Below are 21,937 nucleotides of genomic sequence, written 5' to 3' on the forward strand. Positions count from 1 at the left end.
AACCAGGCTTGTTTTGGTTGTCCGGTGATATTATTGGATCCCACATGTTCCTCTTTCAGCTATGCTGTTGGCAGTGTCTTGTTCATGTCTCCTTTCATGGTTGGCTACTTGGCAACAGCTCCAAACATCCTGTTCTCACAAGACAGTATCTAAAGGCTGGAAGGGCTGCTTTTCTTCACATGTGTCTTTTAAATTGGGAGAAAACTCCGAACCTTGCAGGGGACTTTTTGTAATTTTTTTTTTTTGGGGGGGGATGTAGTCTCTCTCTGTCGCCAGTCTGGAGTCCAGTGGCACGATCTCGGCTCACTGCAGCCTCCACCTCCCAAGGTCAAGCAATTCTCCTGCCTCAGCCTCCCGAGGAGCTGGGACAACAGGCATGTGCGACCATGCCCAGGTAAGTTTTGTATTTTTAGTAGAGACTGGGTTTCACCATGTTGGCCAGGATGGTCTCGGTCTCTTGATCTCGTGTTCTGCCCGCCTCGGCCTCCCAAAGTGCTGGGGTTACAGGCATGAGCCACCGTGCTCAGCCCTTTTTGTAATACTTTATTGGCTGGGTCACACCACATGTTCATTCCTAAACCAGGCACTGGGAAAGCAAATGTGGTTATGTGATTAGCTTTGAATAATCACTTACCTTTTGAAGCTGGGGAGGGGTATTGGGATAAGAAATATCCAAATTTGTGATTCTCCAGCAAGAAACAACAAGGAACTGCTCTTGGGTAGGGAGCCAGCAGTGTTTGCTTTAGAAATTCATTGGAAAATTGTGAGCAGGGGAGGCATTAGATTCAATTTGAGAATTAGGGCATTCTGTTCAGGGTGTAAATCAGGGATTGGCAAGCTTTTTCTCTAAAGGGCCAAATAGGAAATATTTTAGGCCATGTGGTCTCTCTTTCTCTCTCTCTCTCTCTTTCAAGAACGATTTAAGCAGCTGAAGGCCATGTGATCTCTGTCGTAGCTACTCAACCCTGCCATTGTAGTGTGAAAGCAGTCATAGGCAGCATGTCAGTGAATAGGCATGACTGTACTCTCATAAAACTTTACTGAGAAAAAACTTATGGTAGGCAGGATTTGGCCTGTGGTCTGCAGTGTGCTGACCCATTTTGTAGAGGGTAGATGGAGGATAGTTGTCACCTGGGAGCATATAGTTATTATTTACTAGAAATTTATTATGTTCATTAGATGCCATGCAGTTTTAAATTTGTGGTGATGACTGCAAGCTTCTAAAAAAATGGGTAGGATTTAGGGGAAGCCTGCAGCATAAGTGAAACTTTGCCAGGTAAGGAGGCAGAGGAATGATGTTTTCTAGAAGGAATATCTAACAAGCTTGCATGTTTGGCAGAAACAGCAGCTGTGAAGCCTGCAAATTTGAAAAAAAGGAAAGAAGGTGCAAAAGGTAAGACACTGAGTGTCTCTGCTCTTAACCATGTGAAGAGACGGGGAGACAAGGGAAGCTTCAGCCGTAGTTAATGCTGTAGTTTCCTTGTCACAAATCCATGGAGTCCATGAGTCTATTACAAGGTTTTCACCCATCCATTATAAAATAAAACGGTGGAGCTCCAGTTTATTCATTTGAAAATATTGGTGTTGCCAGGGATGGTGGCTCCTGCCTGTGATCTTGGCAGTGTTGGAGGCTGAGATAGAAGCATCCCTTGAGGCTAGGAGGTCCAGCAGCCTGGGCAACATTGCCAGACCCCGTGTCTATTTTTTAAAAACTGTAGTTGGGTGTGGTGTTCTGCCCCTGTGATCTCAGCTACTTGGGAAGCTGAAGCAGGACAATTACTTGAGCCGAGGAGTTTGAGCCTGCAGTTAGCTGTGATAACAACATTATACTATAGCCTGAGGAGCAGAGTGAGACCCCATCTCTGATAAAAAATCAAGTAAAATAAGATACAATAAAATAAAATGTTGGTCTTTTTCTTGGAATTATGCTTTTCTAATTTGTTTTGCTTTTTAAAAAAATTTAAGAAACAACAGTAATAGTTGGTTTATATAAGGCTTTCAGAAACTGGCTTCTGCCCAAATCTCCATCTGCAGCCCTTTCTCTGTCTGCCTCTTTTTCTGGCATTACTGAGCTGCTGGTGATGCCCCCGTCACCGTCCCTCCCATGTAGACAAATACGTACAGTCTGGGAGGCTTCTCTCCCTCTCTTGCCACTGCCTGGCATGTACTATCTTTCCTGCCCTCTGCCTCTTTTAATCTGGTGAACCTCACTGTCTAAGTCTCAGTCCAGGCATGTTTTCTCCAAAAGCCATTCCTGACAGCTTTTATTCTCATTCTTTAAACCCCAGTGCCTACCACTTAGCAGGAACTCAATAAATATTTAGTAAAATAAAGACTTTATACAAAGATGACTGCTACAGTCTGGCAACAAAGGGGATAGACATGCAAAGACATGATGTGCAGTTCAGATGGTGAAGTGACACTAGAAAAATGGACAAAGTACTAAGGGAGCCCCAAGGAAGGAGAGCCTGTGTATGTGGAGAAAGCCAGATTCAAGGAGGACTTCACATAGCATTTTGAGCCTTTTTTCTTTTTTTGTTTTTGGAAACAAGTTCTTAATCTGTCACCCAGGGTGGACTGCAATGGCATGATCGAGACTCACTGCAAACTGAAGCTCCTGGGCTTAAGGGATCCTCTTGCCTCAAATTCTTGAATAGCTGGTACTACAGGCACACACCACCATGTCTGGCAAATTTTCTATAGAGTCAGGATTTCACTATGGTCTCCAGGCTGGTCTTAAACTCCTTGCTTTAAGCAGTTATCCCACCTGGGCCTTCCAAAGTGCTGGGATAACAGGTGTGAGCTACTGTGCCCAGCCTACATTCTGAGTCTGAAAACACAACAATAAATTTGTCAGAATAGTAGAAGGAAATATTTCAGATGTAAAAAACAGGGTGTACACTATAAAGGTATAACGGTAACAAAAATTTTGCAAATTATTAGTAAATAACAACTCGCTTAGCATGCTGTTAAACAGATACTATTATGAAGTAGAGAATAGTAAAGTGTAACTTAATATGTTTTCACTGTATTTTTAAATTTTGTTTTGTTTCCAGCACTTTTGTTTACTTATGTTAAGGTGGAATAATTTGTGGCTGACACTGAGACTTTTGCGTGGCTTGAACCTGCTGATATCTAGTGTCTCCCCAAGTGGGTTGTTAAAGTTTCAGATAATTAGAAGTGTTTCTTAAAAATGTAAATATTCCAGTAAACATAAAGCTTCATTTAAACTCTCAATATAGAAAGCAAAGTATATGTTATTTTGTATCAATTTTTTAAGTTAACTGTTCTAAGCCATTCATTTTCACTAAACATATGGATTTGTCAGCAGAACACAACTTAAAAGTCATTTCAGAGGAAAAGCAAGAAAGACTTGAAAGAAGTGAAAATAAACAGCCACAGGTATATAACAATTTAAATTTCTGGTTTAATATTGGTTTGTCTGCTTGTTTTTCTTTAATACCATGGCATAGTCCAAATGAAGTGACCTTTTAGACTATCCTTTTAGAATCCAACAGAGCATAATTTCATATTGAATTTTAAAACATTTTAGCCAGTTATAAAATTTGAAATATTCTTACCATCTGTAGTAACTCATAGCTATCTGTACCTTTGGAATTGAGGCCAGAAATTTCCAGAACTCTCTTTGCTCTTTCCTTTTTATAACCTTCTTCATGATAAAGAAGGTAACATCAGAAATGGAGCTGTATTACTTACTAAGCAAGAGAAATTATGAACAATTGGACAGTGACAGCCCCTGAGTTCACCTCATGTTAAAGGAGTGGTTCCCAGTGGTTCAAACTTTGCAGTTTTATGTTGCTGGTCACCAGTGCTGAGGTTAAAGACTTCGTCTGTTTTTTGGTTTCTGGTTGCCTTTGGTGTTTATGTTCAGGGAGAGGATGGGGTCATAAAATCAGCCCAACTGCCTATTGAGAGAATGATGCCTTCCAGAAAGGGACTTTGGTGTCAGGGTACAAACAATAACTTTCTTGTTTTAACATATATAGAAAACGCTTTAAAAAATTTTTAACCCATTGTCACCAGTGGAGCTTAGAATGTATTAGACCTGGATATAAGCAGATAACCTTCTAGATAACACTATCATATTACGGTATAGCATTGGAGTAGAATCTAAAAATTTTCTTCTCTTTCTGATTGGTGTTCATTTTGACTTCTAATATTTTAGCAATTGCCTACTCTTTAGTTAATCCTCAGAAATATGAATTCACTGTAGGGGTTCACTATTTAGGGTATGCTGAGGTAAAAATCATTCCAAGACAGAAAGCCTTTAGAATACTATGTATCATCTGTGAACCCATTTCTGGCAGATTTAATTCATAATGAATTAAGTTTACTCCAAACAAACAGAAAGAGTTAGGCTTCCTTGGTCATTTTTTTCTCCTATATTAAGCCAAGGCAAATTATTTTTATTTCTTAGTTATAATCCAGTAATTTAGAGGTAGTAAAACATAGATTATGTTTCACAGTTCAATTTTAATTATTTTCTATTTTTTCTTTGTTCATACTTAATTTAGAATAAAGTTAATTTTAAAACATGCACCCTGTCAGAAAAGACATCTGAGAAACAAAAGAAGAAATTAATTTTCCACTTTTGCACTTGCAAAAAAATGTCTCAAGCACCAGAACCGAGTAAGAATTGTAATAAAGAGGATATATCTGTATATTCAGGACTTCTTTTAAAATTCATTACAATGCTAGATGTGGTGGCTCACACCTGTAATCCCAGCACTTTGGGAGGCTGAAGCGGGCAGATCACCTGAGGTCGGGAGTTCGAGACTAGCCTGACCAACATGGAGAAACCCCATCTCTACTAAAAATACAAAATTAGCCAGGTGTGGTGGCGCATGCCTGTAATCCCAGCTACTCGATAGACTGAGGCAGGAGAATCTCTTGAACCTGGGCGGCAGAGGCTGTGGTGAGCTAAGATCATGCCATTGCACTCCAGCCTGGGCAACAAGAGTGAAAGTCCATCTCAAAAAAAAAAAAAATCATTACAAAAAAGTTCAACTGAAGATTGGTGAAAGTTTTGAAAAATCCAAAATTACTGTTTGTCCTGAGGAAGAGCTCTTACATTGTAAACCTAAAGAGGGACAAACTTAAAGGGAGTGCCCCGTAATCTCATGAATCATATCCCTGATGGTGAGGAAGCAGATGCACCTGGAGTGTCTAACTCTGTAGTATTCCAGGCATTGCCTGAACGGAACAAGCCCATCTCACTCAGGTCTTTTCGTTGCATTTATACTCTGGGTCCCTCAAACACACTTGCCAGTCATCTTCTAAGCTTTATTCAAATGAAAATAAATCAGACTGTAAAAATTGTAACAAACCAGACATGTAGCCTGTTTCTCACAGAGATGAAGAAGAAAGAGAATTGTTGTAATGATACAGAAGTTGAAAAATTAAGGAACCCAGTAGTTATGATTGAAATGAAAGAAGACCAAGAGTTTGATATGCAAATGACAAGAAAATATAACCCAAAATACCACAGATTGGAAATTAGACATTAGGCATTGGCCTCAGTCTAGAAATCCAAAAAGTCTTTTTGATTTGTGGTTTGCTCACTCCAAAGAATTGAAGCATGTGATGCAGATAGAAAGCCACAGTATTTCTGCTGTTACAGACACTTACAAAAACCGAAAACCAATACAGCGCTGGTTCCACAAGCCATATGGAACTTAGAAGCTCTTCCAAAGCTTAGAAGATGACTGGCAAGTGTGTTTCAGGGACCCACATGTGACAGTCCCACTGCTAATATCTATAAAAGCATGAAACCCGAATTAGAAAATGTGAGTTATTCTCCACCACATAGTGACAGAACATCAAAAGCATATCTAGAAGAAGACTTACAGCAAGATATGCAAAGGCTTAAGAATGAGGTGGGCTTGTTACAAGTAGAGGTCCTGGCTTTGAAGAAAAAAGTTCAACTATAAAAAGAAAGAGGTTCCCTTGCTGCTTCTCTTATTATAAGTTATCTGATTCATTCTGGTTTTCTACTCAAGAAAATCTCATGTGTATGGTTACAGTGGGGTTATCTAAATGTGTAATTACGTGTCAAAGTAGATTAGTGCTGCTATCTAAATGACAGTTCTGGAAAACATTCTCATAATCTTTGATCATTCATCAACCTAAGTCTCACTATGAGTCTTCCAAGTGGCATATGGGCTGGGAAAATTATTTAGCGATATACCATGTGATCTGAACCAGATAAGCATAAGGAAAATTGCTAAAGAAATAATGTCTAGATTCTTTTTTCTATATTCATTTAAAGATGAATTACATTTATTTAAATGATAAAATGGTAATACAATAGGAGGGAAGCAGTGACTGAGAAGAGACATGAAAATGTAGCTGACCTTGAGAGTTGCAGCAAATATTACCAGCCAAAGAAGTCTGTTTAATGTGCTTTTATGCATGCAGGTTTATCTGTTTGACTCAAACTGTTTAAACTTATAATTCCATCATGGCCACTTTAAATATTTTTGGAAACAAATACATACACTTCCACATATTTAGAAAAATCACCACTCTCCAATGTTTCTGTTGAGTCAGAGACTTTTACGTGATGTTGTTTAATAAAATATGGTAGATAAAAATAAAATAGAATAAAATAAAATATGGTAGGTTTTGACATGTATGATTTTATCATATAAGTAGCATAACTTCTCAGCCAAAAATTTAGCATTTGGCTCTAGAGTAGAAAGCTGAGTTCTGTATATTGTGTTCTAAAGATAGACAAAAATCTAGAGATTTTCTTCTTTCAAAGTAAAAGCAGATGAGGCCTCCCACCACCCTCTGAGCCATTAAATTGATTTGCCAAAGTCACACTTTTAATTTATTTGATGAATTTGATGTATTTATATGATAATTTATGTAATTCAGCAATATGTAATTGTATCTTTTTGGTGCCATGAAATGCTAGGTAATGCCACCTTAGGAGCTTTGGGTGAGTTACTTACTATTTCTTGGTTTTACTTCCCTTATCAAGTAGGTAATGGGGCTAGAGTGGACAACTATACTGTATATCTTCCAGCTATAAACTTTTGTGGTAATTGAATGTAAATTTGAGGAACATCTCATTTTCCAGGATTCTGCACTAGCAACTCAGCAGTTTCACTCAGCTCCTTGTGTTGTGACAAACTTTGGTTCCTCATTTCAGTGAGCACCTTCACTTTTTTGGTATCCCAGGATCCAAATGAAAAAATAAGGAGAACAAGCAGTGGGGAAAAGAATAGCTTAGTGCAGAAAAGGTAAAGCTTCTTTTCTGTTTCTGAGGCCCCACATGTCACATCCTCTCAATCTGGCTATTTCATGGAGAATCCAGGTGACAAAGACAGAAGACACATTTTATGCCTGTGTCTTTTTGTTTCTCTGTTTTTATGTTGATATATTTACACCACAGAAGTAACTGTGATCTGATGGAGAACTAGAAGTAGAATCAGAAGCCCTGAGGAAAATCCTGCAGCTTGCTTATATTTTTAACCTCTCTCTTTTAAGGATTGTGATAACTGAATAAGTTCATCAATGTATGTGTGTAGAAGTGCTTAGTACAATGTCTAGATTTATGATTTAGTAAATGTAATTCTTACAACTGACTAAAAAATGTTTAGTCAAATCACAATACAATATGATCAGGGAAACAGAACTTTCAAAACTTTGAGAGATTTTATCTGTCCAAATAGATGTAGAGGTAAAGCTCTTACTATGGGGTGTTGTCTGGGTTAGATATCAGAGTATAAATGCAATTTTCTTTTTCCAAGATTTTAATTCAGTCAAATTTTTTAGCATTTAACTTTATGCTTTGAGTTTGTTGTAATTCGGAGAAAGGCTTTTCCAATTCTGATATTCTTAAAAATTCTCGAGAGAGAGAGAGAGTGTGTGTGTGCGCGCGTGTGTGTGTGTTTACTTTTATGGATCCATTGACTTCAAATAAACTTTTGAACTTTTTGAAATGTATGTTCTCTAAGGTTCAAGGTTTTGCTTCAACTTTTTCTCCAGTTGGATATCCACTTACAGCAACTTTTAATTGCATGAATGTACAGGTTGTTCTCTCACTTCAGAAATAACCCTGATATGTTATTTTATTGAATACTAGTTAAAAGTTTGTTTTGTTTTATTTAGGATTCTCAAAGTTATCAAAAAAGCTATCTAAAGCAAGCACAGCATCAAATAAAGGAAATGAAGCAGATGCATCCAAGTGAGGAAGCTAAAGAGAGTCATTCCATTGGAAAGCAGAACTCTTTAGAGGAGAGAATACGTCAACAAGAACTTGAAAATCTCTTGCTTGAACAACAACTAAAGGATGCTTATAAGGAAGGCAATAATGAAGAGACAGTCATTAATATCCAAGAAGACTGTCTTGATAATGGAAAGGAAGATCTTCTTCTAGAAGAAAAAAATAAGGAATTAATGAATGAATATAATTATTTGAAAGAAAAACTGTTTCAGTATGAGAAAGAAGCAGCAGAAGAAGTAAGTATGAAAAAAACTATGTTTAACCTTCTGGAAAGAAAATTTAAACATTTCATTCTGGCTATATGTTTAACCTAGTTAAATATAAAAATAAATAGATGAAAATGTGTTTACTATACTGTATAATTCCATTTGTATTAATCATCCAGGAAATACATGTGTAGGAACAGAAAGAAGATTAATGTTTGTGTAGGCCTGGGGCTGGAAATGGGTGGTGACTGCTAATGGGCATGAGGGATTGTCCTGCAGTGATGAAAATGTTCTAAAGTTGAATTGTAGAGATGGTTGCACGACACAGTAAAGTTACTAAAAATCTTTGAACTGCTTGTTAAAATAGATAAATTCTATAAATCATATTTCAACAAAACTGTTTTAATAAAAAACCAAAAAAATATGTTTACTGTATCAGCTTGGAAACACACTTACATACTTTGTTTCCAAAAAATAAAAAAATAGAGCTGAGAGATGCTTAACTTTGAGTAAAGACATCATGTCACCTATGAAATTTTAGTAGATACAGAGCAATGTTGATAAGGTATATAGTCTTATACTGCAGAAATAATAAATTTAATGTCTTTTTGTTGCCACATTTTAAGACCATAATGAAGCAGGTAAATGGAAATGCTTGTACCTGAAATATGTATTTTGAAATTAAGATTCAATTAAGTGAGCTGCTTTGACATTTAATTCTAGATTTCCCAGATGAACTGAAGTGTGTTGCTGTGTCTTGTGATGCTTTTCCTTCAGTGGCTCTCTCTTTTATGTATTTTAGTTGTTATAACTTTGTTTTGATTCGTACCAATGTGACTTAAGTCTGAAAATAGGTCAGTCTCACATTATGCATTTTTCTGACCACTTAGAATTTTAAAGACATCTACTTGCTATAAAATCACAATTTGGAATAAATGTGGTAAATTTTAGCCAAAAAAATTTTGATGTAATGTTCCCACTGGTAGGTATTTATAATTTACTGTCAATATTTTTATGAATAATTAGCTCATAATTTACATTTTAAGTCTCAATGACTATCATTTGGACATAACTCTTTCCAGTACAAAGATACTTGTAACTGTCTGTGATTTATGAGTTTGACATTGAATCCCCATTTTCAGACTAATGAGGGGTGGCAGAGTTAACGGAGAGTGGGATGGAAGTGAGTACGGGACACAGATGTAGGAGCTGAGGTCAGGGAGGGAGTTAGAGGCCATGTTACCTAGGGCCTTGAAGGCCGTTGGAAATTTAATTTTATTCTGAGATAGGAATCTGTTGGAAGGATTTCAACAGGCAACTGAATATGTGAGGAACTCAGGTTGAGTTGAGGGTCTAAGATGAATGAATAGCGGGCTGAATCCATCTGTCATGTAAGAGAATGATTTGGCAGGAAGATAACACCTTCTGTGCCCCTCACTGAATTCAGTAATAAAGAAGAATGTGTACGTATGAGGAAAAGAAAGTGAATCTGTGTGTGTGGTAATAATTTTCAAAGTATGTATACTAAGTTAAATATTATTAACATATTTAATAATAAGACACTTTATAAAATTAGTAACAAAAATATTTTATTAGGTGATTGTGAGACAACTTCAAGAAGAACTGGCCAATCACCTTAAAAAATTTCCTATGTCAGATTCTCCACTGGAAGGTACATCACATTGTCACATTAATTTGGATGAGACACGGGCTTCAAAGAAGAAATTATTTCAAGTAGGAAGTCAAGTATGTATGGAATTTAACATGTAGACAGTTAATCTGTAGCTGGTTGGATAATATAAAGTCTTTTAGGATACTAATTTCAGTGGACCACCTGGTTGCATATTTTCATTATAATTATCACCATTTTATTATCTTTATAGCGTACTTATTTCTTCAACTCTGGCTCTTGTTCTACCATTTTGAAAAATAGTTGCATATGTTTTCTCTTACAATATTTACTCTTGGGAAAGTTGAGAATGATACAATATTCCTCACAGAAAATTGACTTTTTTTCCTGTTAAACAGTATTTTTAGATAATTTCCTTATTGCCTTGGTGAGGCAAGCCAGATTAAGTCAGAGGAGAATGTTTAAAGGAATGTTCCAGAAAGTTGTCTCATTTCTTCACTTTTGTGAATGGACACAGAAGCTGTGCCTATTCATTTCATGGATTCTAGGTTAACTTGTACAGAAAGGTCATCATACTGTTCTTTGAAATGCACACGTTTTAGATTAATTCACAAACTACTTGAAAAGTTAGGCATTGCCTTCATCTTCATTTCATTTAAAATATACTGTAATGGCATAGAAATACTCAGATCTGATAGAGTATGTACATCCAAAATAGAGAGCTGAGAAAATTTTCTTGATCCTACCATGGGATTTTAAAAACAGTTTCACTGAGAGATAATTCACATGTCAGACAGTTCAACCATTTAAAATGTACGACTCAGTGTCTGTTAGTATATTCACAGCATTGTGTAATCATCAGCACAATCAATGCTAGAACATTTTCACCACTCTGAAAAGCAACCCCACATCTCTTAGCCGTGACTGCAACCACTCTCCATGTCTCTCCACCTACCCCAGTTGTAGGCAACCACCATCCCGTTTTGTCTCCATAGATGTGTATGGTCTGCATATTTTATATACACAGAGTCATACAATATGAAGTCCTTTCTGACTGGCTGTTTTCACTTAGCAGAATGTTTTCAGAATTTTATCCATGTTGTATCACGTATCAGTAGTTTCTTCCTTCTTATTTTCTAATAATAGTCTATTTCATGGCTACACCAGTTTTCCATTCATTCGTCAGCTGATGGACCTTTAGGTTGTTTCCACTTTTTGGCTATTATGAAAACAGCTGTTGTGAACATTCATTTACAGGTTATTGTATGGATGTATGTTTTTATTTCTCTGCCATTGGACTTTATCCTAGCGTTAATTGGGCAGATGTCAGCCCCAGTTTTACCCATGCTGTCCTTCCTGCCTTCTCAGTTCCTGCTCATCTAGCCTCATTCATTCAGACCTGGCAGGCAATTTCCTCTTCAGGAATCTTTCTCTGGCTGTTCTGACTCTCACTGACCTTATATCTCAGCACCCGTTGCCCAGTCCGCAGAATAACTTAGCCCTTAATTTGACATGGCTTTTATTTTTAATGGAAGATAATTTTGTCTCGTCATAAATTTGCTTAAAGGGAAAATAATATCTGACATGCATGTCACCTATCCTTGTATAAATTGAAAATATTTTAGCTTGGCAACTTTTAGCATAGAACAAAATATGCCATACCAATGATTTCTTCTTTGAGACATTAACACAGTAAGTCTTTTATTCTAAGTGTATTTTTAGCAATTAAATATGAAATTAAAACCAATTAGTCTAATAGAGGAGAATTGTTCAATCAAATGCTCATGTTTTTCTCAGTATGAAAAAAGAATCTAAATTTGCCTTCCTTCACTATATAGCCAAAACTGTATTTCTGGATGGTTGCCAGTTTGTCAGCTGAACAGTTCTGGGTGCAGCTTGTCTGATGAAAGCACAGCCCCTTAATCCGAGCGCTCAGCAGAGTACTCGTGAAAGCAGTGCCACAGCAACAGCTTCTGGGAGGGAATTGATTCAGAAGCCTTGATTTAGCAATAGAGTCCAGGGTTTTCAGCTCTGTGGCTCAGCCTGTCTCTGCTGGTCATGTCGGTTATGTATTACTCCATCCAGGAGGTGCTGTTTACATTGTACTACGTACATGACTGTTGCCCACTGAGTCATATGGAGAGAAAAGTAAGCTATAAATTATGCACTCCCCATTTGCTGCCGCTTTCAGTGGTGTGAAGAATGATTCAGTGCAGCTCTAGGAGACCACTCCCGTTGGAATGCTACCTGCCTAACGTGTACAATTGTCAAGATATAAAAAAGTAAAAATTACCATGCTAATAGCAAATATTATCTGTAGCTCACTATGTACATGGACTCTTCTAAGTGCTTCTAAGCAAATCTTATCTGTAGCTCACCATGCACCATGTACTCTTCTAAGTGCTTCATGTCAGTCCCCGGTTTAATCTTCCCAACATCCCAGTGAAGTAGGTGTATTATTCTCTCCATTTCATAGATAAAGAACCAGAGACACAGAAAATTAATTTGCTCAAGGTCACACAGCTAGTATCTGGTAGAGCTGGGATTCAGACCCAGGCCTTCTGGCTTCTGTGTAGAACTGCCTCTCAAACCATTCCATGGAACACCTGGTTGGTGAGGTGGTTAATGCCAGTAATTCTAGCACTTTGGGAGGCTGAGGCAAGAACAGTGCTTGAGCCCAGGAATTGGAGACCAGCCAGAGCAACATAAGTGAGACCCTGTCTCTACAAAAAAAAAAAAAAAAAAATTTAACAGTTAACTGAGGCATGGTGGTGCATGCCTGTAATGCCAGCTACATTGGGAGGCTGTGGTGGGAGGGTCGCTTGAGCTTGGAATATCAAAGCTGCAGTGAGCAGTGATCAAGCCACTGCACTCCAGCCTGGGTAACAGAGCGAGACTCTGTCTCATAAATAAAATATTTTGTATAGATTCCCACAGAATTGAGTTAGACATCAGGCATAGAATTATTAGCCACTTGATGTCTGCCTTGGGAGTAAAACATATAATAAGGGACAGCTTTAAACCATCTCAATCAATAGCCTCTAACTTCTCCTGAAGGTGCTTATTTCATGAGTTCCTAAGCAAGAGACTACCTGGATAAGACATTTGGTGGACACCATTTTGAGATGAAGAATCTCGATTAGGAAGAAGGGAGATCTGTACTTGACTGGAGCTTCCCAATGATATAGTTGAGTGTCCCCCAAAAGAAACTTTAGAACAAGATGTTCATCATGCCCTATCTCTATGGAAAAGGACATTCTTTAAAAGAAAGCAAAGGCAAACAATTGATAATCTGATTCTCATGGGAAGGTTTTCATTATAAAAGAAAAAAAGGGCTGGGCACCATGGCTGACGCCTATAATCCCAACACTTTGGGAGGCTGAGGTGGGTGGGTTACCTGAGGTCAGAAGTACAAGAACAGCCTGGCCAACATGGTGAAACCCTGTCTCTACTAAAAAATACAAAAATTAGCTGGGCGTGGTGGTGTGCAACTGTAGTCCCAGCTACTTGGGAGGCTGAGGCAGGAGAATCACTTGAACCCAGGAGGTGGAAGTTGCAGTGAGCAGAGGTGGCACCACTGCCCCCCAGCCTGGATGACAGAGTGTGACTCCATCTCAAAAAAAAAGAAAAAGAAAAAAAGGACAAAGTACCCTGGTCCAAAAAACAGAAAGAAAAGAAAGAAAGACAGAAAGGAGAGAGAGAGAGAGAGAAAGAGGGAGGGAGGGAGGGAAGGAAGGAAGGAAGGAAGGGAGAAGAAAAGAAAGAGAGAGATGAAAGAAAGAAAGGAAAGGAAAGAAAAAGAGAAAAGAAAAGAGTATACTGGTCAATATCCTAAGGGTGAGACAGTTCCCCTTCAAGATTAGAAAATAACACTATACTCAAAGTAACATCAATAAGAATCAACATAAAATAGACAAGATTCACTATCTACTAAACTAATCTGCACCGAGTAGCAATATATGAGTGTGTGGTTGGCAACATTGTCTACAATATGTGTACTAGAAGGAAGAGTCCTCAGTAAAAAGGTCAGAGCTGGAAATGTATATTAGGGAATCTGAGTTAACATTTTGAGATTTTAGGAGTTCTGAGAGAGTGTAAAAAGAGGAGTAGCAGCTGGGCGTGGTGGCTCATGCCTGTAATCCCAGCACTTTGGGTGGCCGAGGTGGGCGGATCATGAGGTCAGGAGTTCAAGGCCAGCCTGGCCAACATCATGAAACCCCATCTCTACTAAAACTACAAACAATTAGCTGGGCAAGGTAGTGGGCATCTGTAATCCCAACTGCTCGGGAGGCTGAGAAGGATAATCGCTTGAACCCGGGAGGTGGAGGTTGTGGTGAGTGGAGATCGTGCTGTTAAGGAATCAGGAGGACCAGAGAGAGACCTTGGGGTGTATACAGGAGGATGTCTTTATTGAGTGCACTCAGACCCAGCAGACTCAACATCTGACAAACTGGGCCCAGAACAAAGACAGCACTTGACTTTTATACACACTTCAAAAAGGGGGTGGGCTAGCTTGAAGCAGGCTTACAGTTACAGTGGTACAAAAGCAAGGATACAGAGGCAGAACAATTAATTAAATTGTGACAGGTTCATAACTCAGAATTACACATGACCTTTGCCAAGCAACCCAGATGTCTGTCATCTAGGTTTTGCTCTAAAGAGCCGTACACTGGTTTATCTCAAGTTTCAGTACAAAAAGTGATGAAAAATAGATCTCTGGATGAGACCATGTGTCATAGAGTCCAATGGAAGGGGAGAAACAGGATAATAGAAAAGCCACAAATAGTAGACAAAAGTTATTATTTGTTTATTATAGAAAAAATAAACTTCGTTTGAAGAGAAATGGTTAAAAGACACCTTAAACCTACAGGTGAATACGTACAGAGAATGACAGTACTTAGCTCAGCCTGAAGATAGATGAGGATCAAAAATGTAATGGGAACTAGATAAGAGTTTTCTAAAAATCATCTTAATAAGATGTAATTTAACTTGGAATACCTTAAACTATTAATGACAATGTTTCTAGAGCATCTTTAAAAACTAAAATGTAAATATAAGTACTCTTAATTTATTTCACTAACCCTTAGTATTTCATGTGCAAAAACTCTCATTTTTAACAAACATTTTTGGTAATTTAAACTTCAGAAAAGATAATGATGGAAGTGTGAATCATTTTTAGCTGTTTTAAGAAAATGGCTGGTTTTGAAATCTGTCCTTCTTGGCATCAGGTTTATAAAATGCATTTTATACACCTGCCTAAATACATATTACTCATCAACTTATGAGAAATAATATTTTTAAGATAGAAGAAGGTCTCTAGATTTTATAAAAATAATTTTAAACACTTTTTTTCAAGCCTGAAGGAAAACGTGAAGAATTCGGGAAACTTTTTGAGTTAATATCACTGGAGTATAATGTGGATCAAATAAGAAAGAAAAATCATGAATTAGAAGAAGAGACAACCGGGTATGGTTTTCATATTGAAGAACATTTTAACCATTTATTAATTGGTTTAATTCTATCTTTATTTGACTAAAACCTAGACACAAATTTATTTTATATCAGCATTTTCATGAACGAATTCTATTTCAAAATGCATTTCAGAAACTGACAGCACAGCACAACTTTATAGGCATACGAGCAGGAGCCCATGACCCCTTGGACTTTTTTGTTGGAATTATTAAAAAATCAAATTTCAACATAAAAACACAATAAGTGGTGAAAAATAGATCTCTGGATGAGATCATGTGTCACAGAGTCCAATGGAAGGGGAGAAACAGGGGGCGGAAGTCAGATGAGATGCTGGGGTGAGGTTGGGATGAAAAAAATTTATATTAAAAAATGTGAAAAAAAGAAACAACACAATCTGAAATTGTTTTTGAATGCCAAAATGTTACAATTATTTTTATTTATTTATTTATTTATTCATTTATTTATTTATTTATTTATTTTTTGAGACAGAGTCTGGCTCTGTCAGCCAAGCTGGAGTGCAATGACATGATCTTGGCTCACTGCAACCTCCACCTCCTGGGTTCAAGTGATTCTCCTGCCTCAGCCTCCTGAGTAGCTGTGATTATAGGAGTGCACCACCCCCCTTGGCGAATTTTTGTGTTTTTAGTAGAGACGGTGTTTCCCCATGTTGGTCAGGCTGGTTTCGAAATCCTGATCTCATGATCCACCTGCCTTGGCCTCCCAAAGTTGGCATGAGCCACTACACTTGGCGACGTATTGTTTAATGGTTTTGAAAACAATAATGACAACGCTTTGGACATGTAATGTCAAGTGCACTCTTCATTATCTAGTTTGAATTTTTATTTCTGAAGATATTTTTGCTGTATTTGGTCATGTTTTCTTCCTTTCGTAGTATTCTTCTCTTCTGCATTCAAATTTTTTAAAGACCTATTCGTATCATTCTTTAACATCAAAATTTATCTTGATATATAGCTTGTATTTTGTTTCTGCTTCTTTCTTTTTCTTTTAGATATAAAACATACGGAAATTTACTCATTTTACATGGGTACCTCCCTTGTATACATGAAGTATACATCTTACTAAACTTCTGTTTTATAGAAATAAATATTATGTATATATAAATATATGTATAACCTAAAGAAAAAGAGTAAAATGGGCATTCATATTTTGATAACAGATTATTTTTAAAAAATGGAATGTGTCTTTGAAGCCCTGAACACAGCTACTTTTCTATTTATTTACTGAGCACTTAAGTTGGTTCTCTGATCCTAATCAACATTTTTCTGTCATTGCCTTTCTCTACATTGTTTTGTATCTCTTTCATTTTGTTGACATTATGTCAGTAAAGATCTCTAGATCTCTTCTTCAAGGTCTTTAAATCATCACATATCTGTCTCCACCTTTCCTTTTTTCTAAAACTGCCTGTTTTCTTTTTCTCAACTCAGATATTAAAGATGTTTCCTTACTTCTCTTTCTCTACATTGAATGATCTCCTTGATGCTTTTTGTGTGTACTTTTTTTTCTTCTTATAAACTGTGGTCAACGGGTATCAAAATGTATTTTTGTGTCTTTTTCAAACATATATGTGTTTTACATTTTTTATCTTGGTTACTCATCTCTGGGTTATGGTTTATGTTTACTAATAGGTCATTTTATCTTAGCATACCAAAATGGATATGAATAGTTTATTTATTAAAAAACTGTATGGTTAGGCCAGGTGTCGTGGCTCAGGTCTGTAATCCCAGCAATTTGGAAGGCTGAGGCAGGTAGATCATTTGAGGTCAGGAGTTCAAAACCAGCCGACCAACATGGTGAAACCCCATCTGTACTAAAAATACAAAATGAGCCAGGCATGGTAGCACATGCCTGTAATCCCAGCTACTTGGGAGGCTGAGACAGAAGAATCGCTTGAAACCGGGAAGCAGAAGTTGCAGTGAGCCGAGATCATGCCATTGCACTTCAGCCTGAGCAACAAGAGTGAAATTCCATCTCAAAAAAAATACAAAACTGTATGGCTATAATATCACTTTACCTGCTATATATGCCATAAAATTGTTCTGCATATTATTTATCTAAGATTATAATTTCATATAGAATGCTTTCAAACTATGTTCAGTTGAAACTGAGAGGAGCACAGTTTATAGCTTTGTTTCTTTGATATGCCATAACATAATATCTGTTTAAACAATTATTATTTACTTTTACAAATAATTGACTTACTAAATCTGTACATTTCTGCAGATATAAGAAATGCCTAGAAATGACAATAAATATGTTAAATGTATTTGGAAATGAAGACTTCAGTTGCCATGGAGACTTAAATACAGATCAACTGAAAATGGATATTCTGTTTAAGAAGCTAAAACAGAAGGTAATTTTTAAAAAATAATTATTTTATCTTAAGGTCTAGGTTACATGTGTGAGACGTGCAGGTTTGTTACATAGGTAAACGTGTGCCATGATGGTTTGCTGCACCTATCAATCCATTACCTAGATATTAAGCCCTGCAGGTGTTAGCTATTAATCTTGATGCTCTCCCTCCTGACCCTAACAGGCCCCAGTGTTTGTTGTTCCCCTCCCCAAGTCTATGTGTTCTCATCATTCAGCTCCTACTTATAAGTGAGAAGATGCAGTGTTTGGTTTTTTGTTCCTGTGTTAGTTTGCTGAGGATAACAGCTTCGAGTTCATCCATGTCCCTGCAAGGAGCATGATCTCATCCATTTGTATGGCTCCATAGTATTCCATGATGTATATATATACCACATTTTTTTTATCCAGTCTATCATTGATGGACGTCTGGGTTGATTCCATGTCTTTGCTATTGTGAATAGTGCTGCAATGAACATACAAATACATGTATCTTTATAATAGAATAATTTATATTCCAATATAAGGTAATTTTAAATCAGATTGGGGATTAAAACTCATGTAATTTGGGGAAATATTAGTGCTGGAAAAACCCAAATTCTACCAAAATATGTTTAAGGAAGTTTATTCTGAGCCAATATGGTGACAGTGGCCCTGGATTACTGAATCTCAAGAGCTCTTGGCCGGGTGCGGTGGCTCAAGCCTGTAATCCCAGCACTTTGGGAGGCCGAGACGGGTGGATCACGAGGTCAGGAGATCGAGACCATCCTGGCTAACATGGTGAAACCCCGTCTCTACTAAAAAATACAAAAAACTAGCCGGGCGAGGTGGCAGGCGCCTGTAGTCCCAGCTACTCGGGAGGCTGAGGCAGGAGAATGGCGTGAACCCGGGAGGCGGAGCTTGCAGTGAGCTGAGATCCAGCCACTGCACTCCAGCCTGGGCGACAGAGCCAGACTCCGTCTCAAAAAAAAAAAAAAAAAAAAAAAGAGCTCTTGAGAATGTTTCATGAGACAGTCAGATTACAGTTTGGTTTTGTACATTTCCAGCAGACAGAAGGTGTAGGGAAAATCATAAATCAATATGAGGAAGGCAGACACTGGCTCAGCCTAAAAGTGGGACATCAAAAAGGAGGGGCTAACAAGTCATAGGTGGGTTTTGGGGATTCTTTAGGTGACAATTGGTAAAGAAAATCTGTTGTCTAAAACTGGAAATAGGTAGAAAGGAAGGCCTTAATTAAGATAAGGTGGTTACGGAGGTTAAGGTTCTTATTATGTAGACAAAGCCTCATAGCTGGCAGCCCTCAGAGAAAATAGAGGGTAAAAATATCTTTTCAGACTTTAAATGCATCAGGCTCTTAGTTAATCTTCCCTAGATCTGGGAAGACCTAGAAGGGGAGAGATTGGGCTACATTAATGAAGACTTCTTACAGATGCAGTTTCCCCCACAGAAGACAGCTTTGTACGGCCATTTCAATTTCTTGGTCCTGCAACAGCCATTTCAAAATATGTCAAAAATATATATATCTGGGGGTAAAATACTTTGATTTTTTTCAGCTTCTTCTCTCTGTGATGCTGTACCAGAATCACGTTAGAAAGTAAGCCACGTCATAAGAGTTAATAAAACCTGTCTGATGAGATTTGATAGTTTGAAGGGTGTGATTCCCAGACCCTTTAGATAGAAATTGGGGCAAAAGAATACAAGGTCTTTCTCCTCAATATAAATCTCTCAGTGCTTTAAGCGGTGAAAGATTTTTCATTTAATTTTACAGACTTGATGCTAATAAAAAGGATACTTTAATGTATATATTTCTTTACTGAGAGCTTTCATTTCACTTAATAAATTCTGTCCTCACCATTTATATATAGAAATATATATATTTCTATACAAAATATATATATAATATATATAATAGAATATATTATATATAATATATATAATAGAATATATTATATATAATATATATAATATATATAATAGAATATATTATATATAATATATATAATATATATAATAGAATAGAAATAAATATATATAATATATATAATAGAAATATATATATATATTTCTATACAAAAGACATGCTGTTGATTCTCTTATGTCTTGAACCCTGGCCAGTGGTCTGAAACTAAGCAGCCCATGTCTCCAGATCGCTAGTACCAAATAAACTTCAGGGTGTAACAAGTTTATTGAGAAATAATTAACACACCATGCAGTTCACTCATTTAAAATATACAATTCATTGACTTTAGTATTTTCAGAGTTATGCAGTCATCATTACAATCAATTTTAGAACATTTTCATCACCCTAAAAACAAACCCCATATCATTTAGCCATATTCACTAGTTTTCTGTTCCTCCCTCAGCCCTAGGTAACCACCCACCTTCTTTGTATAGATTTGCCTATAAGCCTCTGAAATAAAAAGCAAGTGGTCTACTGTGACTGGCTTATTTCACTCAGCATAATTTTTCATGATGCATCTGTGCTATAGCAGGTATTGATGCAGGGTTTTTGCTCCTTAATTCAGCTAAATCTGGGTTCTTCTCTCATGATCAGGAAAAATTAAGCACGTGGACACACTGAAGGGTGAGGAGGACAGAATTTATTAAGTGAAAGCTCTCAGCAAAGAGAAGGGTCCTGCAATCAGATTTCCACCTCACAATTGAATACCAGGACCAGCACACATGAGCTGAAGAGGCCAGGCTCCTCCTCTGCATAAGGCATGAACTCCTGGTGGCTCCACACCAACCCCCCAGTGCATGTGGGCCTCTGGTCCGCTGCTGGCATGTCCAGGCAAAACCCTGTGCAGGTTCCCTTATCTACACCAGATGTTTTGTCCGGTGTAGACACTTGTGGGCCCGGTTGGAGATTCTCCTGAGTAATATTCCATTGTATGGATAAATCAAACATTTTATGTATCCATTCATGAGGTGATGGACCTTGGGTTCTTTCCACTTTTTGACTCTTATTAATAATGCTGCTGTAAACATTTATGTATAAGTTTTTGTGCTTACATATGTTTTTATTTTTCTGGAGCATATGCTTATGACTCGAATTTCTGAGTCATATGGTAACTTCTTGCTTAACCTTTTAAGGAGCTGCCAGTTTGTTTTCCAAAGTGGCCACACCCCTTTACCTTCCCAGCAGCATTGGATAAGGGTTTTAATTTCTTTGCATTTTTCCTAACACTTATTTTGTCTTTTTTATTGAACGAAGGTTTCATCCTGTGGGGTGAAGTGATACCACAAGTTGGTTGTGATTTACATTTTCCTAATGACTAATTACATTAAGCATCTATTAATGTGCTTATTATCCATCTTTATGTCTTCTTTGCAGAAATATCTATTCAAAATCTTTGCCCATTTTTTAAATTGAGTTATCTTGTTATTTACGAATTGCAAGCATTTTTTATATATCCTATATATGTAAGTCCCTTATCAGATATATGCTTTTCAAATACTTTCTTCTACTCAGTGTCTTACGTTTTCACTTCTTGATACTATCTTCTCAGGCATAGCGGTTTTCAATTTTGAAGTCCATTGAATCCATTTTTCCTTTGGAGTCATAGCTAAGAAAACACTGCCAAATGCAGTCACAAAGATTAATATCAATATTTTCTTCTGAGAGTTTTATAGTTTTAGCTGTTACAATTAACTGTTTTATTTTGGGTTAATTTTTAAATATGGTATTTGGTGAGAATCCAACTTTATATATATATTTTTCACATGCATACCCAGTTGTTCCAACACCATTTGTTGAAAACTATTCTTTTCCCATTCTATTTTTTTGTTAACCTTGTATAAAATCAGTTGACTGTAAATGTGCAAGTTTATTTTTAGATTATCAATTCTTAGCTTGTTTATGTCTATTCTTAAACCAGGACCAAATCGAATTTAATGAGAAGATTTTTTCCAAGCATGTTGCATGTTACCAGTTGTCTTATATCATAATAAAAGTTAAATGTAGTGGAATATTTACTTCACCTTTTGTGTCTTAAAGACGTCTGTGGC

General features: G+C 37.0%; 1 protein-coding gene across 1 annotated transcript in view; it reads left to right on the top strand.

The window, feature by feature from the left end:
- The window catches only part of LOC102135358 (ankyrin repeat domain-containing protein 18A), a 69,971-nt gene that overhangs the window by 31,393 nt on the left and 16,641 nt on the right, over positions 1 to 21,937 (top strand). Inside the window, 7 exon segments of the mRNA XM_074015796.1 lie at positions 258 to 394; positions 1,340 to 1,393; positions 3,332 to 3,402; positions 8,140 to 8,490; positions 10,057 to 10,206; positions 15,447 to 15,556; positions 17,804 to 17,933. Of these exon segments, the coding sequence (XP_073871897.1) occupies positions 258 to 394; positions 1,340 to 1,393; positions 3,332 to 3,402; positions 8,140 to 8,490; positions 10,057 to 10,206; positions 15,447 to 15,556; positions 17,804 to 17,933 (1,003 nt within the window).

Source organism: Macaca fascicularis, chromosome 15 (genome assembly GCF_037993035.2).
Source record: "Macaca fascicularis isolate 582-1 chromosome 15, T2T-MFA8v1.1".
Taxonomy (NCBI): domain Eukaryota; kingdom Metazoa; phylum Chordata; class Mammalia; order Primates; family Cercopithecidae; genus Macaca; species Macaca fascicularis.